General features: G+C 52.6%; 1 protein-coding gene across 3 annotated transcripts; it reads right to left on the bottom strand.

Moving 5' to 3' along the window:
• Positions 1-3521: 3521 nt before the first annotated feature.
• Positions 3522-15927, bottom strand: LOC121816006 (uncharacterized). 3 transcript variants are annotated; one of them, XM_042231287.2, is made up of 7 exons: positions 15831-15927; positions 13456-13545; positions 12646-12737; positions 10612-10717; positions 8231-8320; positions 6043-6134; positions 3522-3827 (listed from the first exon to the last, which is right to left on the bottom strand). In XM_042231287.2, exons 2-7 carry the CDS (start codon positions 13526-13528, stop codon positions 3645-3647), a joined length of 636 nt encoding a protein of 211 aa, XP_042087221.1. In that variant the 5' UTR covers positions 13529-13545; positions 15831-15927; the 3' UTR covers positions 3522-3644. The 3 variants fall into 3 exon arrangements, with proteins under 3 accessions (XP_042087221.1, XP_060255164.1, XP_042087220.1); XM_060399181.1 differs by lacking the exon at positions 15831-15927 and adding an exon at positions 15217-15409; XM_042231286.2 differs by lacking the exon at positions 15831-15927 and adding an exon at positions 13817-15312.
• Between the last annotated feature and the right edge of the window lie 4913 nt (positions 15928-20840).

Here is a 20840-nt window from a genome sequence, read left to right on the forward strand (position 1 = left end):
TTTTCCACACTCAGAAAGTTTACTGTCTTTTCCAGCTTGAACTCTCTGGTGGAGCAGCAGGGAGGAGACCTGCCTGAAGTATCCCTACCCCCCAATCCTCGGTGCATCGTCACAGCTTCCTGGAGGTGTAGGTTTTGCCGTGATGAGTACGGGGTGAGCCCTCTGCTAAAGCTTCCCACACTCAGGACTCCTGTGGGCTTCTCTGTGGCAGGCAGGCTCTGGGGTCTCTGGACATTTGACTTACACAGAAAGTCTTTCCTCCTCATCCCTCACACTGATAACTGCATCCTCCCAGAGGCTCTTCTGTCTCTTGAGAAGGGTCACCTGGCTGCTGAAGGCTCTCCCCCAATTCCCGGCTTCTTTCCCAGGTGTCAGGCTGGGGAACCCTCTTGTGTTGTGACAGGTGGAAGCCCATGGAAGTTGGGAATGTAATCACAACTCTGCATTGAGGTAGATTGCAGACATGGCCTGTTTTCCACCCTGCCTCATGTCTACCCCCTTTGCCCCTTAAGTGTGCACTGCCCCCTTGTTCTGAATTTGCATTGGGCCATGGCACGTGCTTTCGGCAGAGGAGGCTGGCAAAATATGATCCAGCAGAAGGTTGAAAAGTGCTTGTGAAACGACATTTGTTTCTCCCCTGCACCTATACCAGTGCCATGAGGATGAACCTGCCCAAGCCAGCCTGTTGGAGAGAGAAAAGACTTTGAGAGCAGGGCCAGGTCTCCCCAGTCCTCCAGGAGAAGCCAGCCTGGAGAGCTGAGGACCAGTGTACAACAGGTGCCAGGAGGAGCTCAGAGATGGCAGCAGAGCCTCCTCCCTGACCTCATATGTCTTTTGTTCCTGAAGATTGCCAACTAGAGGGTGTTCCCCAGCACGCACCTCCACCTACAGCACACCCTGAAAGGGATTCAGAGTGGAGATCTGGCTGAGGCACTCATGTTCCGGGAGAAGTGGGAGAAAGGACCCTCTGAAAGCAAGTCCTTTTTCCATCTTCTGTCTGCTCACTTATGTCCCTCCCCCCTAAAATAAACTAATCGTAGGAATGAGATCACTAAGTAATTAACTCCTGACTTGTGAAGAATTGACGCTTTTGAACTGTGGTGTTGGAGAAGACTCTTGAGAGCCCCTTGGACTGCAAGGAGATCCAACCAGTCCATCCTAAAGGAAATCAATCCTGAATATTCATTGGAAGGACTGATGCTGAAGCTGAAACTCCAACACTTTGGCGAAGACCAAACTCATTGGAAAAGACCCTGATGCTGGGAAAGATTGAAGGCAGGAGGAGAAGGGGACGACAGGGGATGAGATGGTTGGGTGGCATCACCAACTCGATGGACATGAGTTTGAGCAAGCTCTGGGAGTTGGTGATGGACAGGGAAGCTTGGTGTGCTGCAGTCCATGAGGTTGCATGGAGTCTGACATGACTGAGCAACTGAACTGAACTAATATGCTCTCCTGAATGCCTTTTCTAACCTGTTGATACTTTTCCTGGATCAGTAGAAGCTGGTTAGCTCTTTTCCCCCAAAGTGCCCCTAAGCATCCAGAAGGCAGATTGAATTGGCAATGTAACATCTGAAGAGACCTCAGCCACTTCTGTATACAATGGAGAATGGTGTAGAACCCAACCTCCTCCCTTGATGATTCACAGAGATGCCTCCATTTTCCCAAAGGTCCGTATAATCAAAGATATGGTTTTTCTAGTAGTCATGTACAAACGTGAGAGTTGGACCATAGAGAAGGCTGAGCACCGAAGAATTGATGCTTTCAAGCTGCAGTGCTATAGAAGACTCTTTAGAGTCCCTTGGACAGCAAGGAGATCAAACCAGTCAAGCTTAAAGGAGATAAACCCTGAATATTCACTGGAAGGACTGATGTTGAAGCTGAAGCTCCAATACTTTGGGCATCTGATGCGAAGAACTGACTCATTTGAAAAGACCCTGATGCTGGGAAAGATTGAAGGCAGGAGAAGGGGATGTCAGGATGAGATGGTTGGATGGCATCCCCAACTCGATGGGCATGAGTTTGAGCAAACTCTGGGAGATAATGAAGAATAAGGATGTCTGGTGTGCTGCAGTCCCTGGGGTCACAGAGTTGGACACCACTTAGCAACTGAACAAACAAAAGGCTGAGTAGAATCTCTTGAGTTGGTCCCTGGACATAAGTCCACCATCTCCCTAGGTGTCCTCTTTTCTGATTAAAGCACCTTTCCTATCTACTAACACCTGCCTCTTGAATGATTGACTTATGAGTGCCAGGTGGCCAAACTTGGGTTGTTACACCTCAGATGCTAGATATGTTCAGGGGAAGATAACAGGACCCAAGAGCCTTCGATTCTTCCTGACTTAGAAAAGCACTGATCACATGAGCTGAGATATCCATGTACCATGACCGACATGAACCTTGTGCTGAGGTACATACTTGATTGCATGGGCCCCCTTTCCAAAATCACATGCAAACTGACCTCTCACCTACCTGTTTGGAGCAGTTCCTCACAGCTCTTCAAGAGGCTGTCTCCTGGGCTGTAATCCCCACGAAACCCCCCAGATAAAACAGAAACTCTCACATTGTGCATTTCACCTCAGTGAACACCTTCTATGGATTTTGTGGTGGTGGTTGTGAACTGGCACTATTGTAGCTACAAATACGTGCTGCACACATATTCGAAGTATTTCTGCAGTATCCGAAGAGGTAAGTGAAGGGAATTGAAAGGTCTGAGTGTTGAAAGAGGCTCTTTCACTCACAATTGTGTGACCTTCTGGGAATCTCCCCGCGTCCGCCTTTGTGAGGCAGATGCTGTGATGGTTAAGGGCGGAGACTCTGGAGCCAGCCTGCTTGGGTTTGAACGTTGGCTTGACTCCTTCTGATCTGTGTGACCTGAAGCAAGTGACGTGGACTCTCTGTTCTCTTATCTCAGAAAGAGGGCTAATAGTAGAACCAGCCACAGGTTGTGAGAATTAAGTGGCTCAAAGTGTGTAAAGACATTAGCTCAGTGCCTAACACAGGGTGAATGCTCGAAAACGTTTATCCTTCTAAAAACGGAGGGGATCCTAATCAATGGGAGAGAGATACAGAACTGAAGAATACATTTATTCACTTATGTGTTCATCACAACATGTGCTGGGGATAAATTAACATGATAGGCCTGATCCGAGGTGGACACATTATTCATTCTCCTTTGCTATAATAACAGAAGCTATTAGATGACGTGGGATTGTCCAGATAAGGACTACAGTTCCCAGCATCCCTTTGGACCTAGATCTCACCACGTGACCGTCTCTGGCCAATGAGCCGTGAGGAAAAGTGATCTGGGCTTCCTGTAGGAGTCGCCCTTTGAAGGACTGAAGCGTGTCTTCCCCTCTCCTCATTCCCCGACCTGCCCCGAACCAGAATGTGGACTGGGTGTGGGGGTGAGCCCTCTCCAGCCACGTGGCACAGAGCACCGACGTCAAAGGACCCTGGCTGCCCAACTCCACGGAGCTGCACCGCCCCAGCCCTGGGGGTTTCACACACAGACCACAGCCTTGCGAGAGACAGCAAGTCGGGTTTATTGAAGCCGCTGTACTGGGGGATTCTACATCGCGGTGGCCCAGCATGCATGATTCGGGCGCGCGCGGTCAGGCGCGGGAGGCGGAGGGCCCTCGGGTTTAGGAAGCAGTGACGAAGCTGAGGCAGCACAGGGGGCACTCGCACACCTTGACCTCGCGGAACTCCAGCACAGGCAGAGGGACGAAGCTGCAGTTCGGGTCCGATTTCGAAGCGTCAGGAGCCACCTGGGGCTCGGGCTCGGGGTCATCGGGTTCCACGTAATAGGTGAAGCAGACACTCGGCTGGAAGGAAAGAGAACAGAGGCGCAGGGAAAGAATGGTGGTATCCCACTCGCGATGTTTCAGAGTCAGGCCATTCTGCGCAGTGTGTGTGTCTGGGGGGCATCTTGTGCGTTGCAGGATGTTAAACACCATCACTGCCCTCTACCCACCAGGTACCAGTAGCTTCCTTCCTGTACTCCTGACGAAGAAGAAACGTTTCCCGACACTGAAGGTGTCCCCTGGGGGATGCATTGCCTCTAGTTGAGAATCACTGCTTCGTCCCATCCTTACAGTGGTTAGGGAAAGGCAGGGACCGTCTGCCCCATACAAGCCCATGGATACAAGATGTAGGGTTCTCATCTCATAAGCTGACGGTTGGTTCCATGGTGGCACAGGACCCAAAATGAACTGGTCAGAAAGCTCTTTCTTTCTAGACTATTTGGCTCATCTACAAGCATCTCCCCACTGATTTCTTATTAGTTAGTTGCACAGAGAAAAGAAAAATCAGTAAGTATTCAGTGGAGAAATGGGATAAATATCTCAACTGAGTGGATCAAAATTCAAGTGCTTAGGACATGGCATCACTTAGGTGGTGCTCCAAAGATCATAGCTTACCCTGAATCTCATTAGGGGGACAGCAGAAAAATCAAACAAGTGTAGAAATGAAACAAAACAGAAAAAGCAATCAATATTGTGCGAGCTGTTCAAAATCGTCTGTCATAAGAGGCAAAGGAAGACTGAGGAGACTGACCAGCTCAAAGATATATTTTGATATAGAGATATATTGTGTGTGTGCTCCGTTGCTTCGGTCGTGTCTACCTCTTTGCGACCCCGTGGACGGTAGCCCTCCAGGCTCCTCTGTCCATGGGATTCTCCAGGCAAGAAGACTGGAGTGGGTGGCCATTTCCTCCTCCAGGGGATCTTCCCAGCCCAGGGACTGAACCCATGTCTCTTACATCTCCTGCACTGGCAGGCAGGTTCTTTACAACTAATGCCACCTGGGAATCCCAAAGATACATTACCAAGTGCAATACCTGGCCCCAGTTTTCCCCCAGGCAGGATGAAAAAGAACACCAAACAGACTGTATGTAGTGAGTGAAGAAACCAAGAATACGACAGCAGGTGAGATGAAAGTGTGTATCAGGGTTAAAAACTCAAAGGTCACAACAGGCCCGCAGCTACATAAGAGAATATTCTTTTTCTAAAGTGAAACACGCGGAGCATGTATACATATATGCATAGTACATATATGAGAAAACATGCAAATAGGAAAAAATGATAACAATTGGTGAAGTCGGATGATCTTTGCACTGTTTTTGTAAAATCTTTGATTACATTACTTCTTAACAAGATTTTCTAAAGAGTCCTCCCCAGGACTGCTGCAGGCACTAATAGGAAAGACGTTCTGGCAGGCGTTTGACCCTCTGCCTCCCCTGACCCCTCCCAACGGGGCCCCTGCTTTTCACCAGGGTCCCTCCAGCCTCCCGCTTTGCGGGTCGAGAAGCCCAGAGACAGAGCAGACACCTCATTGGCAAAGTGCAAGTCACGTGCCAGCCCAGGACCAATCACCGGGAACCTTGGCACTGCCGGCTCTGATTGGTCAAGGGCGTACCTGGAGCTGGTCTGAGGATGGGATCAGATCCATCCAAAGTGCGTGGAGACAGGTGGTCCCCCCAGACAAGCCAAGAGGGTTAGTAGGAGAAGGAGGGCTGGTACCCAGGTGGACAAGGCCACAGCTGCCTTTGCAGGAGGGACCGTTCCCTAATTCATTCCTTCATGTAATCAGCCCGAGTGTATACGGCGCCAGACACGGGTTACATCTGATCTAGACCCGGGGGGGGGGGGGTATGTCATTGCACAACAGAGGAGGCTTTTGACCCCACAAAACTACTCTAGGAGGGAAAACAAATGATTAAAAAGATAGCTGCAAGCTATGCTCTCAGGTAGCAATAATAACACTGAAGAAAATTCAGGAAGGCAAGAGGTCAGAGGGAAATGGGGCAAAAGTGAGCAAGGGAGGCCTCATGGAGGAGGTGATACTGGAAGTTGGAATCAGGAAAGAGAGGAGGCAGGAAAGAGAGCAGCACCCCAAGAGGATGGGAGCACATCCTGGGGTGGGGGACAAAGGGACACCCAGCCACCCAAGGGTCTCTCCTGGGCAGAGAGGGTGGCAGAGAGGCCTGACCTCTCAAACCTAGGGGATCTCTGGTCAAAGGGAAGAAACAAGCAGGCTTACCATGGGACAGAACGGCAGCACATTGAAAGACAGTCTTCCCTTCATTCCTCTGGGCTTCTTTCGAGGCTCATCAGGGTTCTCAGAAAGCAGGGCTGCGTGGGGCAGGGAGGAAAGAGGCGTGAGGCAATTGTGCCCTCTGAGGCTTGAGAAACTCAGTAATAATAAGATCGCCATCATGAAACCAGTGACAAAACCTAACACGTGTTGAGTACTTGCCCTGTGCCAGGCACTCTTGCATATATTATACTGTAATATCTAATTTGGTTATTATCTTCATCCAACTTTATGGATGAAGAAACTGAGGCACAGAGAGGTTAGGACATTTGCAGGAGGTTGCACAGCAATGCCTTCAATCATGCATTAAATTGCATCCTCAAGGCCCTCTGGGAACAGACGGAATGTCAAGGACTGAAGGGGCTGGAGTCAGACAACAGGGGGCTGTGGAGATAGTGACGCTCTGGGGCGCCCATGTCCAGGAGGAAAGCACAGCTGATACACGGGTGCCCCTGTGGCATATCTCTCCAGAAAATACTTAGGTTTCCCCAGAGAAGACAGGTTCCCCCAAAGAAGGTTTCCCCAAAGAAGACAATACTTTGGCCACCTGATGAGAAGAACTGACTCATTGGAAAAGACCCTGATGCTGGGGGAGGTTGAAGGCAGCGGGGGAAGGGGACGACAGAGGACGAGATGGTTGGATGGCATCACCAACCCGACGGACATGAGTTTGAGCAAGCTCTGGGAGCTGGTGATGGACAGGGAAGCTTGGCGTGCTTCAGTTCATGGGGTCGCAAAGAGTCGGACACAACTGAGCCACTTAGTGCTTGCAGCACCGACAGAGACCGTGCAGCGCCAGGCAGCTGGGCCCCAAACCGGGCACCATGTGGGGGAGGGTCCTCGAGATGGACGGGGACAGGATGCTTAAGGCCAAAGACCCCCAGGCCAGACGGGCTCAGATCCCACCGTGAGCTGGCTATTCGCACTGGTCACCCTTCAGATTTCCCATCTGCAACATGAGGTAATTGGTGTCACTATCTCACAGGGCTGTTGTGGAGTGTGGGTGACTGGATGCAGGGAAAACTCGGAGACTGGGCCTGGCACTACGAGCCAGATGAGAATTAAGACAAAATAAGAAGCGGAAGTGACATATACAGTGCACACCGCATATCAGACATAGATACACAGTGCCAGACACATACACATCCTTGTCTGTATGAGTGGGCACAGAACATTCTGGAAGACTGGATGAGAAGCTGGGAAGCAGCTACCTCTGGCAAGGAAGTGGGTAGCTAAGGAAGTGGCTTCCATCTTATTTTGTATGCTGGTTACACGCAGCTACAGATGTGTTGAAACAGAAGTAAAAACACACATGGGGGCTGTGCCAGTATCAGTGGACTAGCTTTCACGTTGGACCATCATCCAATAAGATCAAATTACTGGGGGGAAACGGGATAAAGGGTCCATGGAATTTCGATGAATTATGATGGCAGTGTCTTGTGAATATAAAATTATTGCAAAGTAAAAGTTTTCAAAAAAGGGAGTGTCACAGCAAACCCAAGAGCCCTCCCTCATGAGACCAGACCACCAACAGGACCAGCAAGGAGCTCTGTGTTCAGTCACTAAATCCTGTCCGACTCTTTGGGACCCCATGGACTGAAGCCCGCCAGGCTCCTCTGTCCACGAGATTCTCCAGGCAAGAACACTGAGCGGGTTGCCACTTCCTCCTGCAGGGGATCTTCTGCACCCAGGGAAACGTCTGACTCCTGCATTGGCAGGTGGGTTCTTACCACGAGCGCCACCTGGGAAGCCCCCACCGCTCTCCTTCCCACTGCTAAATCCTTGGTTCAGGCCTCCATTGCGTCTCAGATGAATGACCCTACAGCCCCTTGACCTGGCAACTGAGTGGAGGGTCAGCCGGCCCATGCAGGTGGCCACATGACACAAAGGAGCCCAGGCTGATTCCAGCTCCCAGGACGCAGCCCTGCAGGCTCTGAGCAGGGGAGTGATGGACTCACCGACATGGGGTGACGTCGGGGAGGCTCCATTCCGGGTGCCCCTCAGGGACCCCTCCTTCAGAGGAGCAGCAGCAGGCACTCAGGCTTGGGGCCAGTCTTCAGGGTCCATGCTTCCCCATCGCCTGTGCCCTGGGTACCTCCCCACTCCCGCCTGCCCACAGTTTCCCGGGTCTCACCTCCTTTCTCCGGAGGCCTGGTCTGCACCTCCTCGGTCTCCTGGCCCTCGATGGTGCTCAGAGGCAGCATCATGGCACCACAGGTGCTCCCTGCAGACAGGACACAGAGCAGTTAGTGCCTGGGCGGTGGAGCCAGGCGGCCCGGGTGTGGCTCTCAGAGCTCGGGTGGACTCAGGCAGCTCCATCCCCTCCCACGTCTCCAGGTCCCCAGCATCCAAGGGCACGTGCTGCCAATGCCTCCTGCTGGTTTCCTCCAAGGCCCAGGGTGTGATCTGGGGACAGCGGTGGTCATGGCGCCCGGCGAGGACAAGGGCAGGGCTCGTGGTACCTGGGGCTCACCCCCCTTTAAAACTAGAACAACCGTGACACGAAGTGCTGGGACCAGGAAGCTGCAGCTCGGCTAACTGGGTATCAAAAGGGCCTCTGGAGTCTGGCATACAGCAGGCACTCAGTAAGTGCACTTGTGGAGCAGTCCCAGGGCTGCCTTTCAGCTCCATCCAGGGGCTACCAGGCAGCCTACCCAAGGGGTTCAGTCAGGCCCTCCCCTCCTGTCCTTGCCCTTCCAGGTACAGGAGGCTTCAGTCCTGCCCTCAGGACCGTGGTGAGGGCAGGGGCTGGCCCCAAACCCCCAGCACAGCCCTGGGGTGGGGCCAGCCCTGCAGGGAGGGGGCTCAGAACAGGCTGACCCTAGCCCTTCCTGGGCAGAACCCTGGTCAGTGTGTCTGGGGACTGTGGACTGGGTGGATTCCAGCCTGCCAGTCACTAGCTGGGAGATCTCAAGGATCAAGTTTGCCAGATTTCCCAAAATGATATTACAACAAATTCATAGCAAACTGAGACTTGAATTTCAGACACACAAATCAGTTTTTACTATAAGTCATATTGAAACACCATATGGGTCAGGTCTACATAAAAACTCATTTTTAAATTTATTTTGCTAAATGATGTTTAAGTATAGGCAAGTCCCATGAAATATTTGGAACATACTTATACTAAAAGGGAATTCACTATTTGTCTTAAATTCAAATTGAAGTAAGCATCCTGTATTTTACCTGGCAAGCCCCGATTCAGGGGTTTTTTAACCTCTTGTGCTGTCAGCTTTCCCGTCCATGAAAATGAGGAAAATAAATGATTAAACATGAGGATTAAATATGATTAAATACACACACACACACACACACACACTCACACACACACACACACACTCAGAACATACTATCTGCTAACTTAGAGTCAAACCTCTTCTTCGAAGCCTTTGTAAGATGCTTAAGACCCATCAGAGATCCTGACACATAATCGTGCAAATACAAGTGCGTCAAATAGCGGGAACACCCGGCCAGATACACACACAAACACAATTGTTAGAGACGCACGTGTTCTGATGATCACTGTGGAAACCAGGGCTTACTGACACAAAGATACCTGCAGACACGCTGCAAGGAAACCCAGAGACCCGTGAAGCAGGTGGGTAGGCCTGCTTCTCAGAACTGAAGGAAGGGCCTCAAAGGCAGTCCTGGTCATGCACACACCCACACACCCCCCAACACACACACAGCTGCAGACGCATCAGCTGAAATTATCAATACACCTCACCCTCCCCAGTACACCTGCCCTCTGGGGGACACCCAGGCCCACCCTCAGCCTCGCCCGGGCCCCTCTCCCAGAGGCTGCCCCTCCAAACCGCGAGCCCCAAACGTGCTCCCAGCCCCCACCCGCAGCCACGCAGGCGCACAGAGCCACTGGGGGCGCAAAAGCTGTTTTCCACGCGCACTCCTCATCTGCGAACCTTGCTCTGCGCCCTTAGTGAGCCCCAAACTCACCCAGAGGGTCTCCCCGGCTCCCCACCCGTCACGCCGCCCTCTGGATCCCCCAGAGTCGTGTTCCCATCTTCTGTGTGGCCAGTTCCTTACCTGAGCCCGATACAGACTGCCCTCTCTGGTGTGCAGAGCAAACCTGTGCCTCCCGCCTCCTCCAGCAAACTGCGAAGTCGCGGGTCCGCCCCTCCCGCCCGCACAACCTGGGCACCAGGACCCGGGCTCCCCGCCGCCTGCCCTGGAGGGGTCCCTGCCTCCGGACACCCCAGCCTCCTGTGTTCCCTCCAGGCTCCCCTCCTCCCAGTGGCCAGAAAAACCCTCGGACTCGAGTCGCCCCGCGGCTCACGAGGGTCTGAGGACGCCCCCCGCCCTCAGGGGAGCCGGGGTTCCTGCAGGGCCCGCACCGCGCCACGCGCTGGGGTCTCGGGGCCCCCAGGCAGCAGCCCAGAGCGCGCCCGCACCTCCTACCCGGGCGCCCCCGGCCTCCCCGCGGGGACCCCGCAGCGCCCTCCCGCGCCCCCCGCCCTGCTGGCGCAGAGCCCTCGGAGCTGCGGCCGCGGGACTGACCTCCGGCCCCGGGCTCGGTCTGGGCGTCTGGGCTGGAGCGCGCCGGCTTGCTCACCGCTTGTCCTGGGGGCCCGGGCAGGGCTGGCTCCGAAGAAGTCCAGGGGACCTGCGGGTGAACTCGCAGAAATGAAGAGCGCTGAGCGGCTCCGCATTACTCGCGACGCCCAACACAAGCGGGTGGTTAACAGCGTGCCCGCCGCCAGCACCCGGGTGCTCGCTCCACTTTTATTATTGGGGGGAGGGTCCCGGGCCTCCTCCTCCTCACCGCTTAGAGAAACTGATGCAGAGGGTGGCCTTGGGCGGCTTTTAGGTGGAGGAGACTCAGTAGTGCAGGTAGCAAGGTAAGCAGTGGTTCTAAACACCTTTCTCGAATATGAGGAAACACCCACCCACACACCTAGAAACACGTGTAGCGTGTACACTGGATCCAAACACAAAATATCCTTTACGCACGGCATCACACTCACAGTAGCTCAAGATTTCCCTCCTTTTTCTAACCGTTTTCACACCTTCACCGGTATTAATTTCAGTTTGCACCTATTCCAAGCAAGATCGGTCACTCTGGTGGTCAAAGGTGTGATGGGAAATCGCTCAGTCTTCCTGAACCATCCACTCTGCCAGAGCTACTGGACTTGACATGAAAGCATGGCACACTCTCCCTAAGACGTGGGCGTAGTGTGTCAACAAGCTCTTATTTACTCAACAGGCTGTGGACTGGGTGGCCTTAATCGGCTCCCCCTTGACCTAGAGAATCTTCTGTGCCAGTTCCTGGAGCAGACAACGCCAAAGCACTCTCTGGAGAAGGGGCAGTTAGGGCAGCAACGTGAAAGGGTACACTTTGTGGTTTTTCTTTAAAAATAAGAAATACTTTATAAAGATACGAATCCTGAGAATTGAAAGAGTCTAATATGAAAGGAGCCATTGGGTCTTCACTATGTACAAAACTTGAAATAACCGTTAAAAACCGCACTCATGACAGTCGGGTGTCTCTCCTGTATTAGGGATCATATTAATCCCTGTTTCACAGGACTCGGTACTGTTACATGAGATCATCTATGTTAAGTGCTCGCACCACGCCTGACAGGTCGAAGTTGCCCAGGAAATACTTTGTAAACCTGTGACTCTCGAGTTCTTTTCCAGTAAGATTTTCTAACGCGTCCTCCCCAGGACTGCTGCAGGCACTAACAGGAAAGACGTTCTCGAAGGCATCTGACCCAGCGCCTCTCCTGACCCCTCCCCACCGGCCCCCTGCTTCTCACCAGGGTCCCTCCAGCCTCCCCTCCTGCCTGTTAAGAAGCCCAGAGACACCTCACTGGCCAAGTGTGAGTCACGTGCCAGCCCAGGACCAATCACCGGGAACCTTGGCACTGCCGGCTCTGATTGGTCAGGGGCGTACCTGGAGCTGGTCTGAGGATGGGATCGGATCCATCCAAAGTGCGTGGAGACAGGCGGTCCCCCCAGAAAGGTCAAGGGGGTTAGTAGGAGAAGGAGGGCTGGTACCCAGGTGGACAAGGCCACAGCTGCCTTTGCAGGAGGGACCGGTCCCTAATTCATTCCTTCATGTAATCAGCCCGAGTGTATACAGCGCAGGACGCTGGTTACATCCGTGCTAGGCATGGAATGAGTCATTGAAAAACAGAGGAGGGCCCTGCCCTCACAGAACTACTCTGGTAGGGGAGACGGATGATGAACACACAGACAGAAGCTATGCTGTCAAGCAGCAATAACCACTCTGAAAAAAGCTCAGTGCAGCAGTGGATTGGAGAGAAATGGCACGAAAGTGAGCAAGGGAGGCTTCACGGAGGAAGTGACACAGGAACAGAGGTGGGAATCAGCAAAGAGAAGGGGGCAGAAAGGCAGGCAAAATCTTCAAGGTAGACCAGCCCCCACACGATGGGGCCACATCCAGGACCAGGCAGGGGCAAGGGGCACCCAGGCACCCAAGGGTCTCTGGTGGGCAGAGAGGGTGGCCAATCCGCATGATCGCTCAGCCCAGGGGCCTCCAGTGAGAAGGGAGGGAGCAGGCAGGCTTACCACGGGGCAGAACGGCAGGACTCTGAAGGACACCGTTCCCTTCATTCTCTTGGACTTCTTTCGCGGAACATCAGCCTTCACAGAAAGCAAGACTGAGGGAGGAGGAAACAGTCATGAGACCATCTGACCCTGAGACTTGAGAAACTCGGTAATAATACAGTCTTCATCACGATACCAGTAACAGGAGCTAGTACGCTGAAGTATGTTCCAGACATGCTTTTAAGTATTATACACGTATTTGTTTGTGTGGTTCTTCATAATAACTCTCAAGAATACCGGAGGGGGTTGCCATTTCCTTCTCCAGGGGATCTTCCCGACCCAGGGATCAAACCCTGGTCTGCCACATTGAGGGCGGACTCTTTACTGACTGAGCGCCCAGGGGTGGGCATTATCCCCAACCCACTTAGAGATGAGCGAACCAGGGCACAGAGAGGCAGGGACGCTTGTTGGAGGTGGCCCAGCAGTGAGGGAGACCTGCATTCAACTGTATCCCAAAGGCCCCCAGGGAACAGACAGGAAGTGTCAGGGAGGGGAGCGGCTGGGCTAACAAAACAGGGGTGTCTGGGCCACAAAAAGGGGCCCAAACGGGCTCAGCTCCCAGGAGCTCCCTGCAGGCTCTGAGCGGGGCCATGACCTGCTGACGGGAGGTGATGTCAGGGAGGCCGCATCCTGGGGATCCCTGCCCGGAAGAGCCAGTGGAGACCTTTGGTGAGGGGGCCAGTCCTCAGGGTCCATGCTTCCCCATCGCCTGTGCCCTGGGGACCAACCCACTCCCGCCTGCCCACAGTTTCTTCCCCACGCGGGTCTCACCTCCTTTCTCCGGAGGCCTGGTCTGCACCTCCTCGGTCTCCTGGCCCTCGATGGTGCTCAGAGGCAGCATCATGGCACCACAGGTGCTCCCTGCAGACAGGACACAGAGCAGTTAGTGCCTGGGTGATGGAGCCGCGCGGCCCGGGTGTGGCTCTCAGAGCTCGGGTGGACTCAGGCAGCTCCATCCCCTCCCACGTCTCCAGGTCCCCAGCATCCAAGGGCACGTGCTGCCAATGCCTCCTGCTGGTTTCCTCCAAGGCCCAGGGTGTGATCTGGGGACAGCGGTGGTCATGGCGCCCGGCGAGGACAAGGGCAGGGCTCGTGGTACCTGGGGCTCACCCCCCTTTAAAACTAGAACAACCGTGACACGAAGTGCTGGGACCAGGAAGCTGCAGCTCGGCTAACTGGGTATCAAAAGGGCCTCTGGAGTCTGGCATACAGCAGGCACTCAGTAAGTGCACTTGTGGAGCAGTCCCAGGGCTGTGTTTTAGCTCCATCCCAGGGTTACCAGGCAGCCTACCCAAGGGGTTCAGACAGGCCCTCCCCTCTTGTCCTTGCCCTTCCAGGTACAGAAGGCATCAGTCCTGCCCTCAGGACTGCGGTGAGGGGAGGGGCCAGGCCTGCAGGAAGGGGGCTCGGCACAGGCTCAGTGTGGGCTCTTCACCTCGGCCCCAGCATCACCCTGGGCAGGACATGGGCCAGTGTGTCTGGGGGTGAGAACTGGAGGATTCCACTCTTACAGTCACTGGCTGGGGCATCTCGGGATTTAACAACAGCAGCAAGAAAGACATAGCACCCTGAGATCTGCGTTTCAGACACACAGATCTTTTTTTTTTTTTTTTTTTTTTTAGTATTAGCCATATCCAAACACTATATGGGTCGTATCTACTAAAAACTAAGTTTTTATTTATTTGGCTAAATCATGTTTAAGTATATGCAAGTCCCACGGTATATTTGGAGTGTGCTTATACCAAAAGATAATTCATTATTTATCCGACATTCATATTTAACCATGTGTACTGCATTCTACCTGCAGCTCAGATTCAGGGGCTATTTAACCTCTTGGGCTGTCAGCTTTCTCCTCATGAAAATGAGGACTATAAATGATTAAACGTGAAAATTAAATGTAATTAAATACACACACATCTCAGAACACTCTGGTAACTTACAGTCAAACCTCTTCCTTTAAGCCTTTTCAAGAATCCTTTGACCCACCGCAGACCCTCACACGTTAATTGTACAAATACAAGGTGCGTCAAACAGTGGGAACACTTGACCAGTTACACAAACACAGGATTGTTTGTAATGCACACTTTCAGATACAGACTGCGGAAACCAGGGCTTCATTGCACAAACACACCTACAGACAAGTGCAGGGAAATTCAGAGACCCCCACACTCAGGTGGGCAGGCCTGCTTCTCAGTGCCGAGCACACTCCTCACAGGCAGTCCTGATCTCACACACACACACACACACACACACACACGCACGCACGCACCCTCCAGGCAGGCACAAAGGCAGACCCACAGGCTGAAATGACCCCTCCCCCTCCCCAGTACACTTTCCCTCTGGGGGACACCCAGGCCCACCCTCAGCCTCGCCCGGGCCCCTCCCCCGGAGGGTGCCCCTCAAAACCGCGCGCCCCAAACGTGCTCCCAGCCCCCACCCGCAGCCACGCAGGCGCACAGAGCCACTGGGGGCGCAAAAGCTGTTTTCCACGCGCACTCCTCATCTGTGAGCCTCTGATGCGTCTCAGCGCACCTGCAAACACGTCCAGAGGGTCTCTCCTGCTCCCTACCCCTCAAAGTGCCCCCCGGACTCCCCAGAACAGCCCCATGGCATGACTTCCCGTGTTCTGCTTGGCCCATTTGCTCGCTGACCCCTGACACCCCGCTGGCTTCCCAGGTTGGGAGCAGCCTCCGGACCTCCGCCTCCCCCATCAAACCGCAAAGTCCCCGGGTCCGCCCCTCCCGCCTCTAAAGCCTGGGGACCAGGACCCGCCCCCCAGGCCTGTCCTGGAGGGGGTCGCCGCCATCCCCGCCTCCAGACACCCCACTCCAGGGGGCACCCACTCCTCTGTCCCCTCCAGGATTCGCTCCTCCCAGTGGCCTCAGAAATCCTGGGGCCCGGAGTTGCCCCGCGGCTCAGAGGATTCGAGGGTCTCGATCGCCCTTAGGGGAGACGCGGGTTCCTGCAGAGCCCCCACCGCCCGCGCCCTGGGGTCTCGGGAGCCCCAGGCAGCAGCTCCCGCGCCCGCACCTCCTCCCGGGGCGCCCCCGCCCTCCCCGCGGGGACCCCCGCCCGCGCCCCCCGCCCCGCGCCGCGCCTCCGCCCTGCGGGCGCAGACCCCGCGGAGCGGCGGCCGCGGGACTGACCTCGGGACCCGCTTCGGTCTGGGCTGCTGGGCAGGGCAGGCGGGCTGGCTCCGCGCGCGTCCTTGGCGCCTGAGCAGAGCCGGCTCCGGAGACGCTCGGGGACGCGGTGGACAAACGCGCGCGAATGAACAGCGCTGAGCGGCTCGGCGTCACGCACAAGCCCCAAGCCCGCCCCCAAGGCCGAGTCAGGTGGTTCAAACGCCTCTGACAGCAGCACAGGCGTCAGAAGGTTCTCGGCAACTTGGTTATTAGGGGGGAGGGTCGAGGGCCTCTCGTCTCGGTTCGTTAGTGAAACCGATTTAGGAGGTCGTGATGGGCAGGTCTTAAGGGGACGAGAATGACCTTGTGCAGGTCATAAGAATAAGTGAATCAGTCAGTTAAGTCACTCAGTCGTCTCCAACTCTTTGAGACCCCATACACTGCAGCATGCTAGGCCTCCCTGTCCATCACCAACTCCTGGAACTTGCTCAAACCCATGTCCACCAAGTCGGTGATGCCATCCAACCATCTCATCCTCTGTCGCTCACTTCTCCTCCTGCCTTCCATCTTTCCCAGCATCTTTCCAATGAGCTGGCTCTTTGCATCAGGCGGCCAAAGTATTGGAGCTTCAGCTTCAACATCAGTCCTTCCAATGAATATTCAGGACGGATCTCCTTTAGGATGAACTGGTTGGATCTCTTTGCAGTCCAAGGGACTCTCAAGAGTCTTCTCCAGCACCACAGTTCAAAAGCATCAGTTCTTTGGTGCTCAGCTTTCTTTATAGTCCAACTCTCACATCCATACATGACTACTGGAAAAACCATAACTTTGACTAGATGGACCTTTGTCGGCAAAGTAATGTCTGTGTTTTTTAATATGCTGTCTACGTTGGTCATAGCTTTTCATTCAAGGAGCAAGCATCTTTTAATTTCAAGGCTGCAGTCACCATCTGCAGTGATTTTGGAGCCCAAGAAAGCAAAGTCTGTCACTGTTTCCACTGTTTCCCCATCTATTTCCCATGAAGTGATCGGACCGGATGCCATGATCTTCGTTTTCTGAATGTTGAGCTTTAAGCCAACTTTTTCACTCTCCTCTTTCACTTTCATCAAGAGGCTCTGTACTTCCTCTTCGCTTTCTGTCATAAGGGTGGTGTTATCTGAATATCTGAGGTTACTGATATTTCTCCCGGTAATCTTGATTTCAGCTTGTGCTTCATCCAGCCTGGCATTTCACATGATATACTCTGCATATAAGTTAATGAAGCAGAGTGGCAATATATAGCCTTGACATACTCCTTTCCCAGTTTTGAACCAGTTCATTTTCCCATATCTGGTTCTAACTGTTGCTTCTTGACCTGCATACAGATTTCTCAAGAGGCATGTCAGGTGGTCTGGTATTCCCATCTCTTGAAGAATTTTCCATAGTTTGTTGTGATCTACACAGTCAAAGGCTTTAGCATAGTCAATGAAGCAGAAGTTGATATTTTTCTGGAATTCTCTCGCTTTTTCTATGACCCAACAGATGTCAGCAATTTGATCTCTGGTTCCTCTGCCTTTTCTGAATCCAGCTTGAACATCTGGAAGTTCTCAGTTCATGTACTGTTGAAGCCTAGCTTGGAGAATTTTGAGCATTACTTTGCTAGTGTGTGAGTTGAGTGCAATTGTGTGGTATTTTAAACATTCTTTGACTTTGGCTTCCTTTGGGATTGAATTGGAAACTGACCTTTTGCAGTCCTGTGGCCACTGCTGAGTTTCCCAAATTTGCTGTCATATTGAGTGCAGCACTTTCACAGCATCATCTTTTAGGATTTGTAACAGCTCAGTAAGAGTAAGTAGTGGTTCTAAACTTGTGCTTAGAGTAGGAGGAGATGCCACACAGGTAGAAACACATGTATGTGTTAATAGCATGTTTATTGGGCTCAAACACAGAATATCTTTTACAGTGTGCACCGCATTCAGGGTAGTTCAAGGGGTTCCCTCCTTTTCTAACCGTTCTCATGCCCTCACCCGTACTGATTTCAGTTTGGCCTCTCATCAGTTCCGGGTCAGTCACCTTTCTTGGCCAGAGGGTGTGTGGCAGGTGTTTTAGAATCCTGGGCCATCAGGTCTGTGTCGCAGCTGCTCCTTTTTTGCATGAAAGCATCCCAGACGGTACCTAAGGATGAATGCGGCTGTGCCCACACGCCCTTATTTACACAAACAGCCTCTGGGCTGGATGATCATAGTCTGCCCACCTCTGACCTGGAGAATTTTCTGTACCAGCTCCTATAGTATATAAAGCCAAGCTGCTCTCTCGCAAAAGGGCAGTTTGGGAAGAAAAGTGAACAGATAAACTGCTTTAAAGAAAGAAACATTTTATGAAAATTTGAATGTCTAGTCAAGGCTATGGTTTTCCAGTAGTCATGTATGGATATGAGAGTTGGACTGTGAAGAAAGCTGAGCACCGAAGAATTGATGCTTTTAAACTGTGGTGTTGGAGAAGACTCTTGAGAGTCCCTTGGACTGCAAGGAGATCCAACCAGTCCATTCTGAAGGAGATCAACCCTGGGATTTCTTTGGAAGGACTGATGCTAAAGCTGAAACTCCAGTACTTTGGCCACCTCATGCGAAGAGTTGACTCATTGGAAAAGACTCTGATCCTGGGAGGGATTGGGGGCAGGAGGAGAAGGGGACGACAGAGGAGGAGATGACTGGATGGCATCACCGACTCGATGGACATGAGTCTGAGTGAACTCTGGGAGTTGGTGATGACAGGGAGGCCTGGCGTGCTGCGACTCGGGGTTGCAAAGAGTCGGACACGACTGAGCGACTGAACTGAACTGAACATACAAATAGGCACATAGTGTGGAATTTGGCAGAAAATTTAAAGTGGTGGTGTTTTTAAAAAACTCCTCTGAGCCATCCTTTTCTCTCCAATAAATTGGGGATCATATTAGCTCATATTTCCTAGGGCTCTGGTGACAGTTACATGAGCTCATCTACGTAAAGTGCTCAGCACCATGAGTGACAGGCGGAAGTGCCTGGGAAATGTCACCATTCATCTAACATCAGCAGTAACCGATTGGTTAGTCTGGCCCAGGCAAGGGAGGTGCCCTGTGGACAGGGCACTGGGCAGCCTGAGATTCAAAGTGCCCAGAGGACCTTGCTTGGAGCCAAGAGTCCCCAAAATCCACCAATGAGATTGCTCCATGAGACCGTGCGCCTTCAGGCTCTCACAGCAATGAGCCCACAGCCTCACTTCTGAGGGCTACAGTGTATGGTCATTCTGATAATCTAAGAGATCGAAAGCGTCTCCCTGGTGGCTCCTTGGTGAAGAAGCTGCCTGCAGTGCAGGAGATGCAGGGGTTGCAGGTTCAATCCCTGGATCAGGAAGATCCCCTGGGGAAGGAAATGGCAACCCACTCCAGTATTCTTGCCTGGAGAATCCCGTGGACAGAGGAGCCTGGTGGGCTACAGTCTGTGGGGTTGCAAAGGGTTGGACATGACTGAGCACCCAGCACAGCACAAGAGATCTAAGCCAGTGCTCACACAGATCCTTCAGTGTCCACGGACATGTTCTGTGACTGTGGTGTCCAGTGCAGCAGCGCTGGCCCTGTTGGGCCACTGAAATGTCCGGGATGCCTTCACACTGAAGGATCCACAGGAAGCTGTTGCGCGGAAGGCAACAAAACGAACCCCGGGTCCCTCTTGAATGCAACTCCATGGCCACTGAAGGGTCTGTGGCGTGACTGGCGTCCTGGGCACGTTCCATCTCTCACGTGTGGTGCTGAGCACTCTACATAGACGAGCTCAGGTAACCTTCACCAGAGTCCTGGGAAACAGGAACAAAAATGACCCCCAATTTATAGGAAAGATACCCAGGCTCATGAAAGCTGTTTTCAAAGGTGGTTGTTTCAAAGTTTGCACATATAGCAAGAATATGTTACTATTTTTATATTTTACTTCACAGGATTTAAATTTTCATAAACTATATATTTTTTTTAAAAAAAAGCATGTCTGTTCACATTTCTGCCCAACCTGCATCTTTTACTTAGAAAAGAACTACAGTCTTTAATGGAGATGTCCATGCGTTATAACCAACATGAACCTTGTAATAAGGGGTGCACGTGATTGCGTGGACCCCTTTTCCAAAAATCCCATATAAACTGACCTCTCACCTACCTGTTTGGAGCAGTTCCTCACAGCTCTCCGAGAGGCTGTCTCCTGGGCTATAATCCCCACTAAATCCCCCGGATAAAATGAAAACTCACAGCTCTCCGTATGCGTTCTCACCTCAGTGAACACCTTCTATGGATTTTGTGGTGGTGGTTGTGAACTGGCTACAGAAACACGCTACACAAATATTCCAAGTATTTCTGCAGCATCTGAAGAGTTATGCGAAGGGAGTGTTGGAAGGTCTGAGTGTTGAAAGAGGCTCTTTGACTCACAATTGTGTGACCACCTGGATATCTCCACAGGCGCACCTCTGTGAGGTGGATACGATGATGGCTGAGGGCGTGGATCCTGGAGCCAGCCTGCCTGGGTTTGAACGTTGGCTTGGCTCCTTCTGATCTGTGTGACCTGAAGCAAGTGATGAGGACTCTCTGTTCTCTTATCTCAGAAAGAGGGGTAATAATAGAAGGCAATTAAGGAAATCAAAATGTGTAAAGACATTAGCTCAGTGCCTCCCACATGGAGGGTGCTCTAAAATGTTCATCATTCTAAATATTTGTGTAGAAAGGGAGGAGATCCTAGTCCGTGGGAGAGAAGAACTGAAGAAGTTTATTCACTCGTGTAATCACCACAGCCTGGTGCTGAGGATAAATGAACAGAACAGATCTCGTCAGTGGTGGAGACAATAGCCATTCTCCTTTGCTATAAAAGGGCTTCCCTGATGGCTCAGAGGGTAGAGGGCCTGCCTGCAGTGCAGGAGACACAATCGGGAAGATCCCCTGGAGAAGGGAATGGCAACTCACTCCACTGTTGTTGCCTGGAAAACCCATGGACAAAGGAGCCTGGCGGGCTACAGTCCACGGGGTCGCCGAGTTGCCCT

Source organism: Ovis aries, chromosome 14 (genome assembly GCF_016772045.2).
Source record: "Ovis aries strain OAR_USU_Benz2616 breed Rambouillet chromosome 14, ARS-UI_Ramb_v3.0, whole genome shotgun sequence".
Lineage (NCBI taxonomy): Eukaryota > Metazoa > Chordata > Mammalia > Artiodactyla > Bovidae > Ovis > Ovis aries.

What these genes read in the sequence shown, in the direction of transcription:
- LOC121816006 (XM_042231286.2), bottom strand. Translation starts at nt 13,952, where the DNA reads ATGGAGCTAAAACACAGCCCTGGGACTGCTCCACAAGTGCACTTACTG. An exon ending in TCCTGCCGTTCTGCCCCGTG is followed by an intron (nt 10,718 to 12,645) that starts GTAAGCCTGCCT and finishes GTTCACCCGCAG; the next exon opens with GTCCCCTGGACTTCTTCGGA. An exon ending in TGCTGCCGTTCTGTCCCATG is followed by an intron (nt 3,828 to 6,042) that starts GTAAGCCTGCTT and finishes CTTTCCTTCCAG; the next exon opens with CCGAGTGTCTGCTTCACCTA.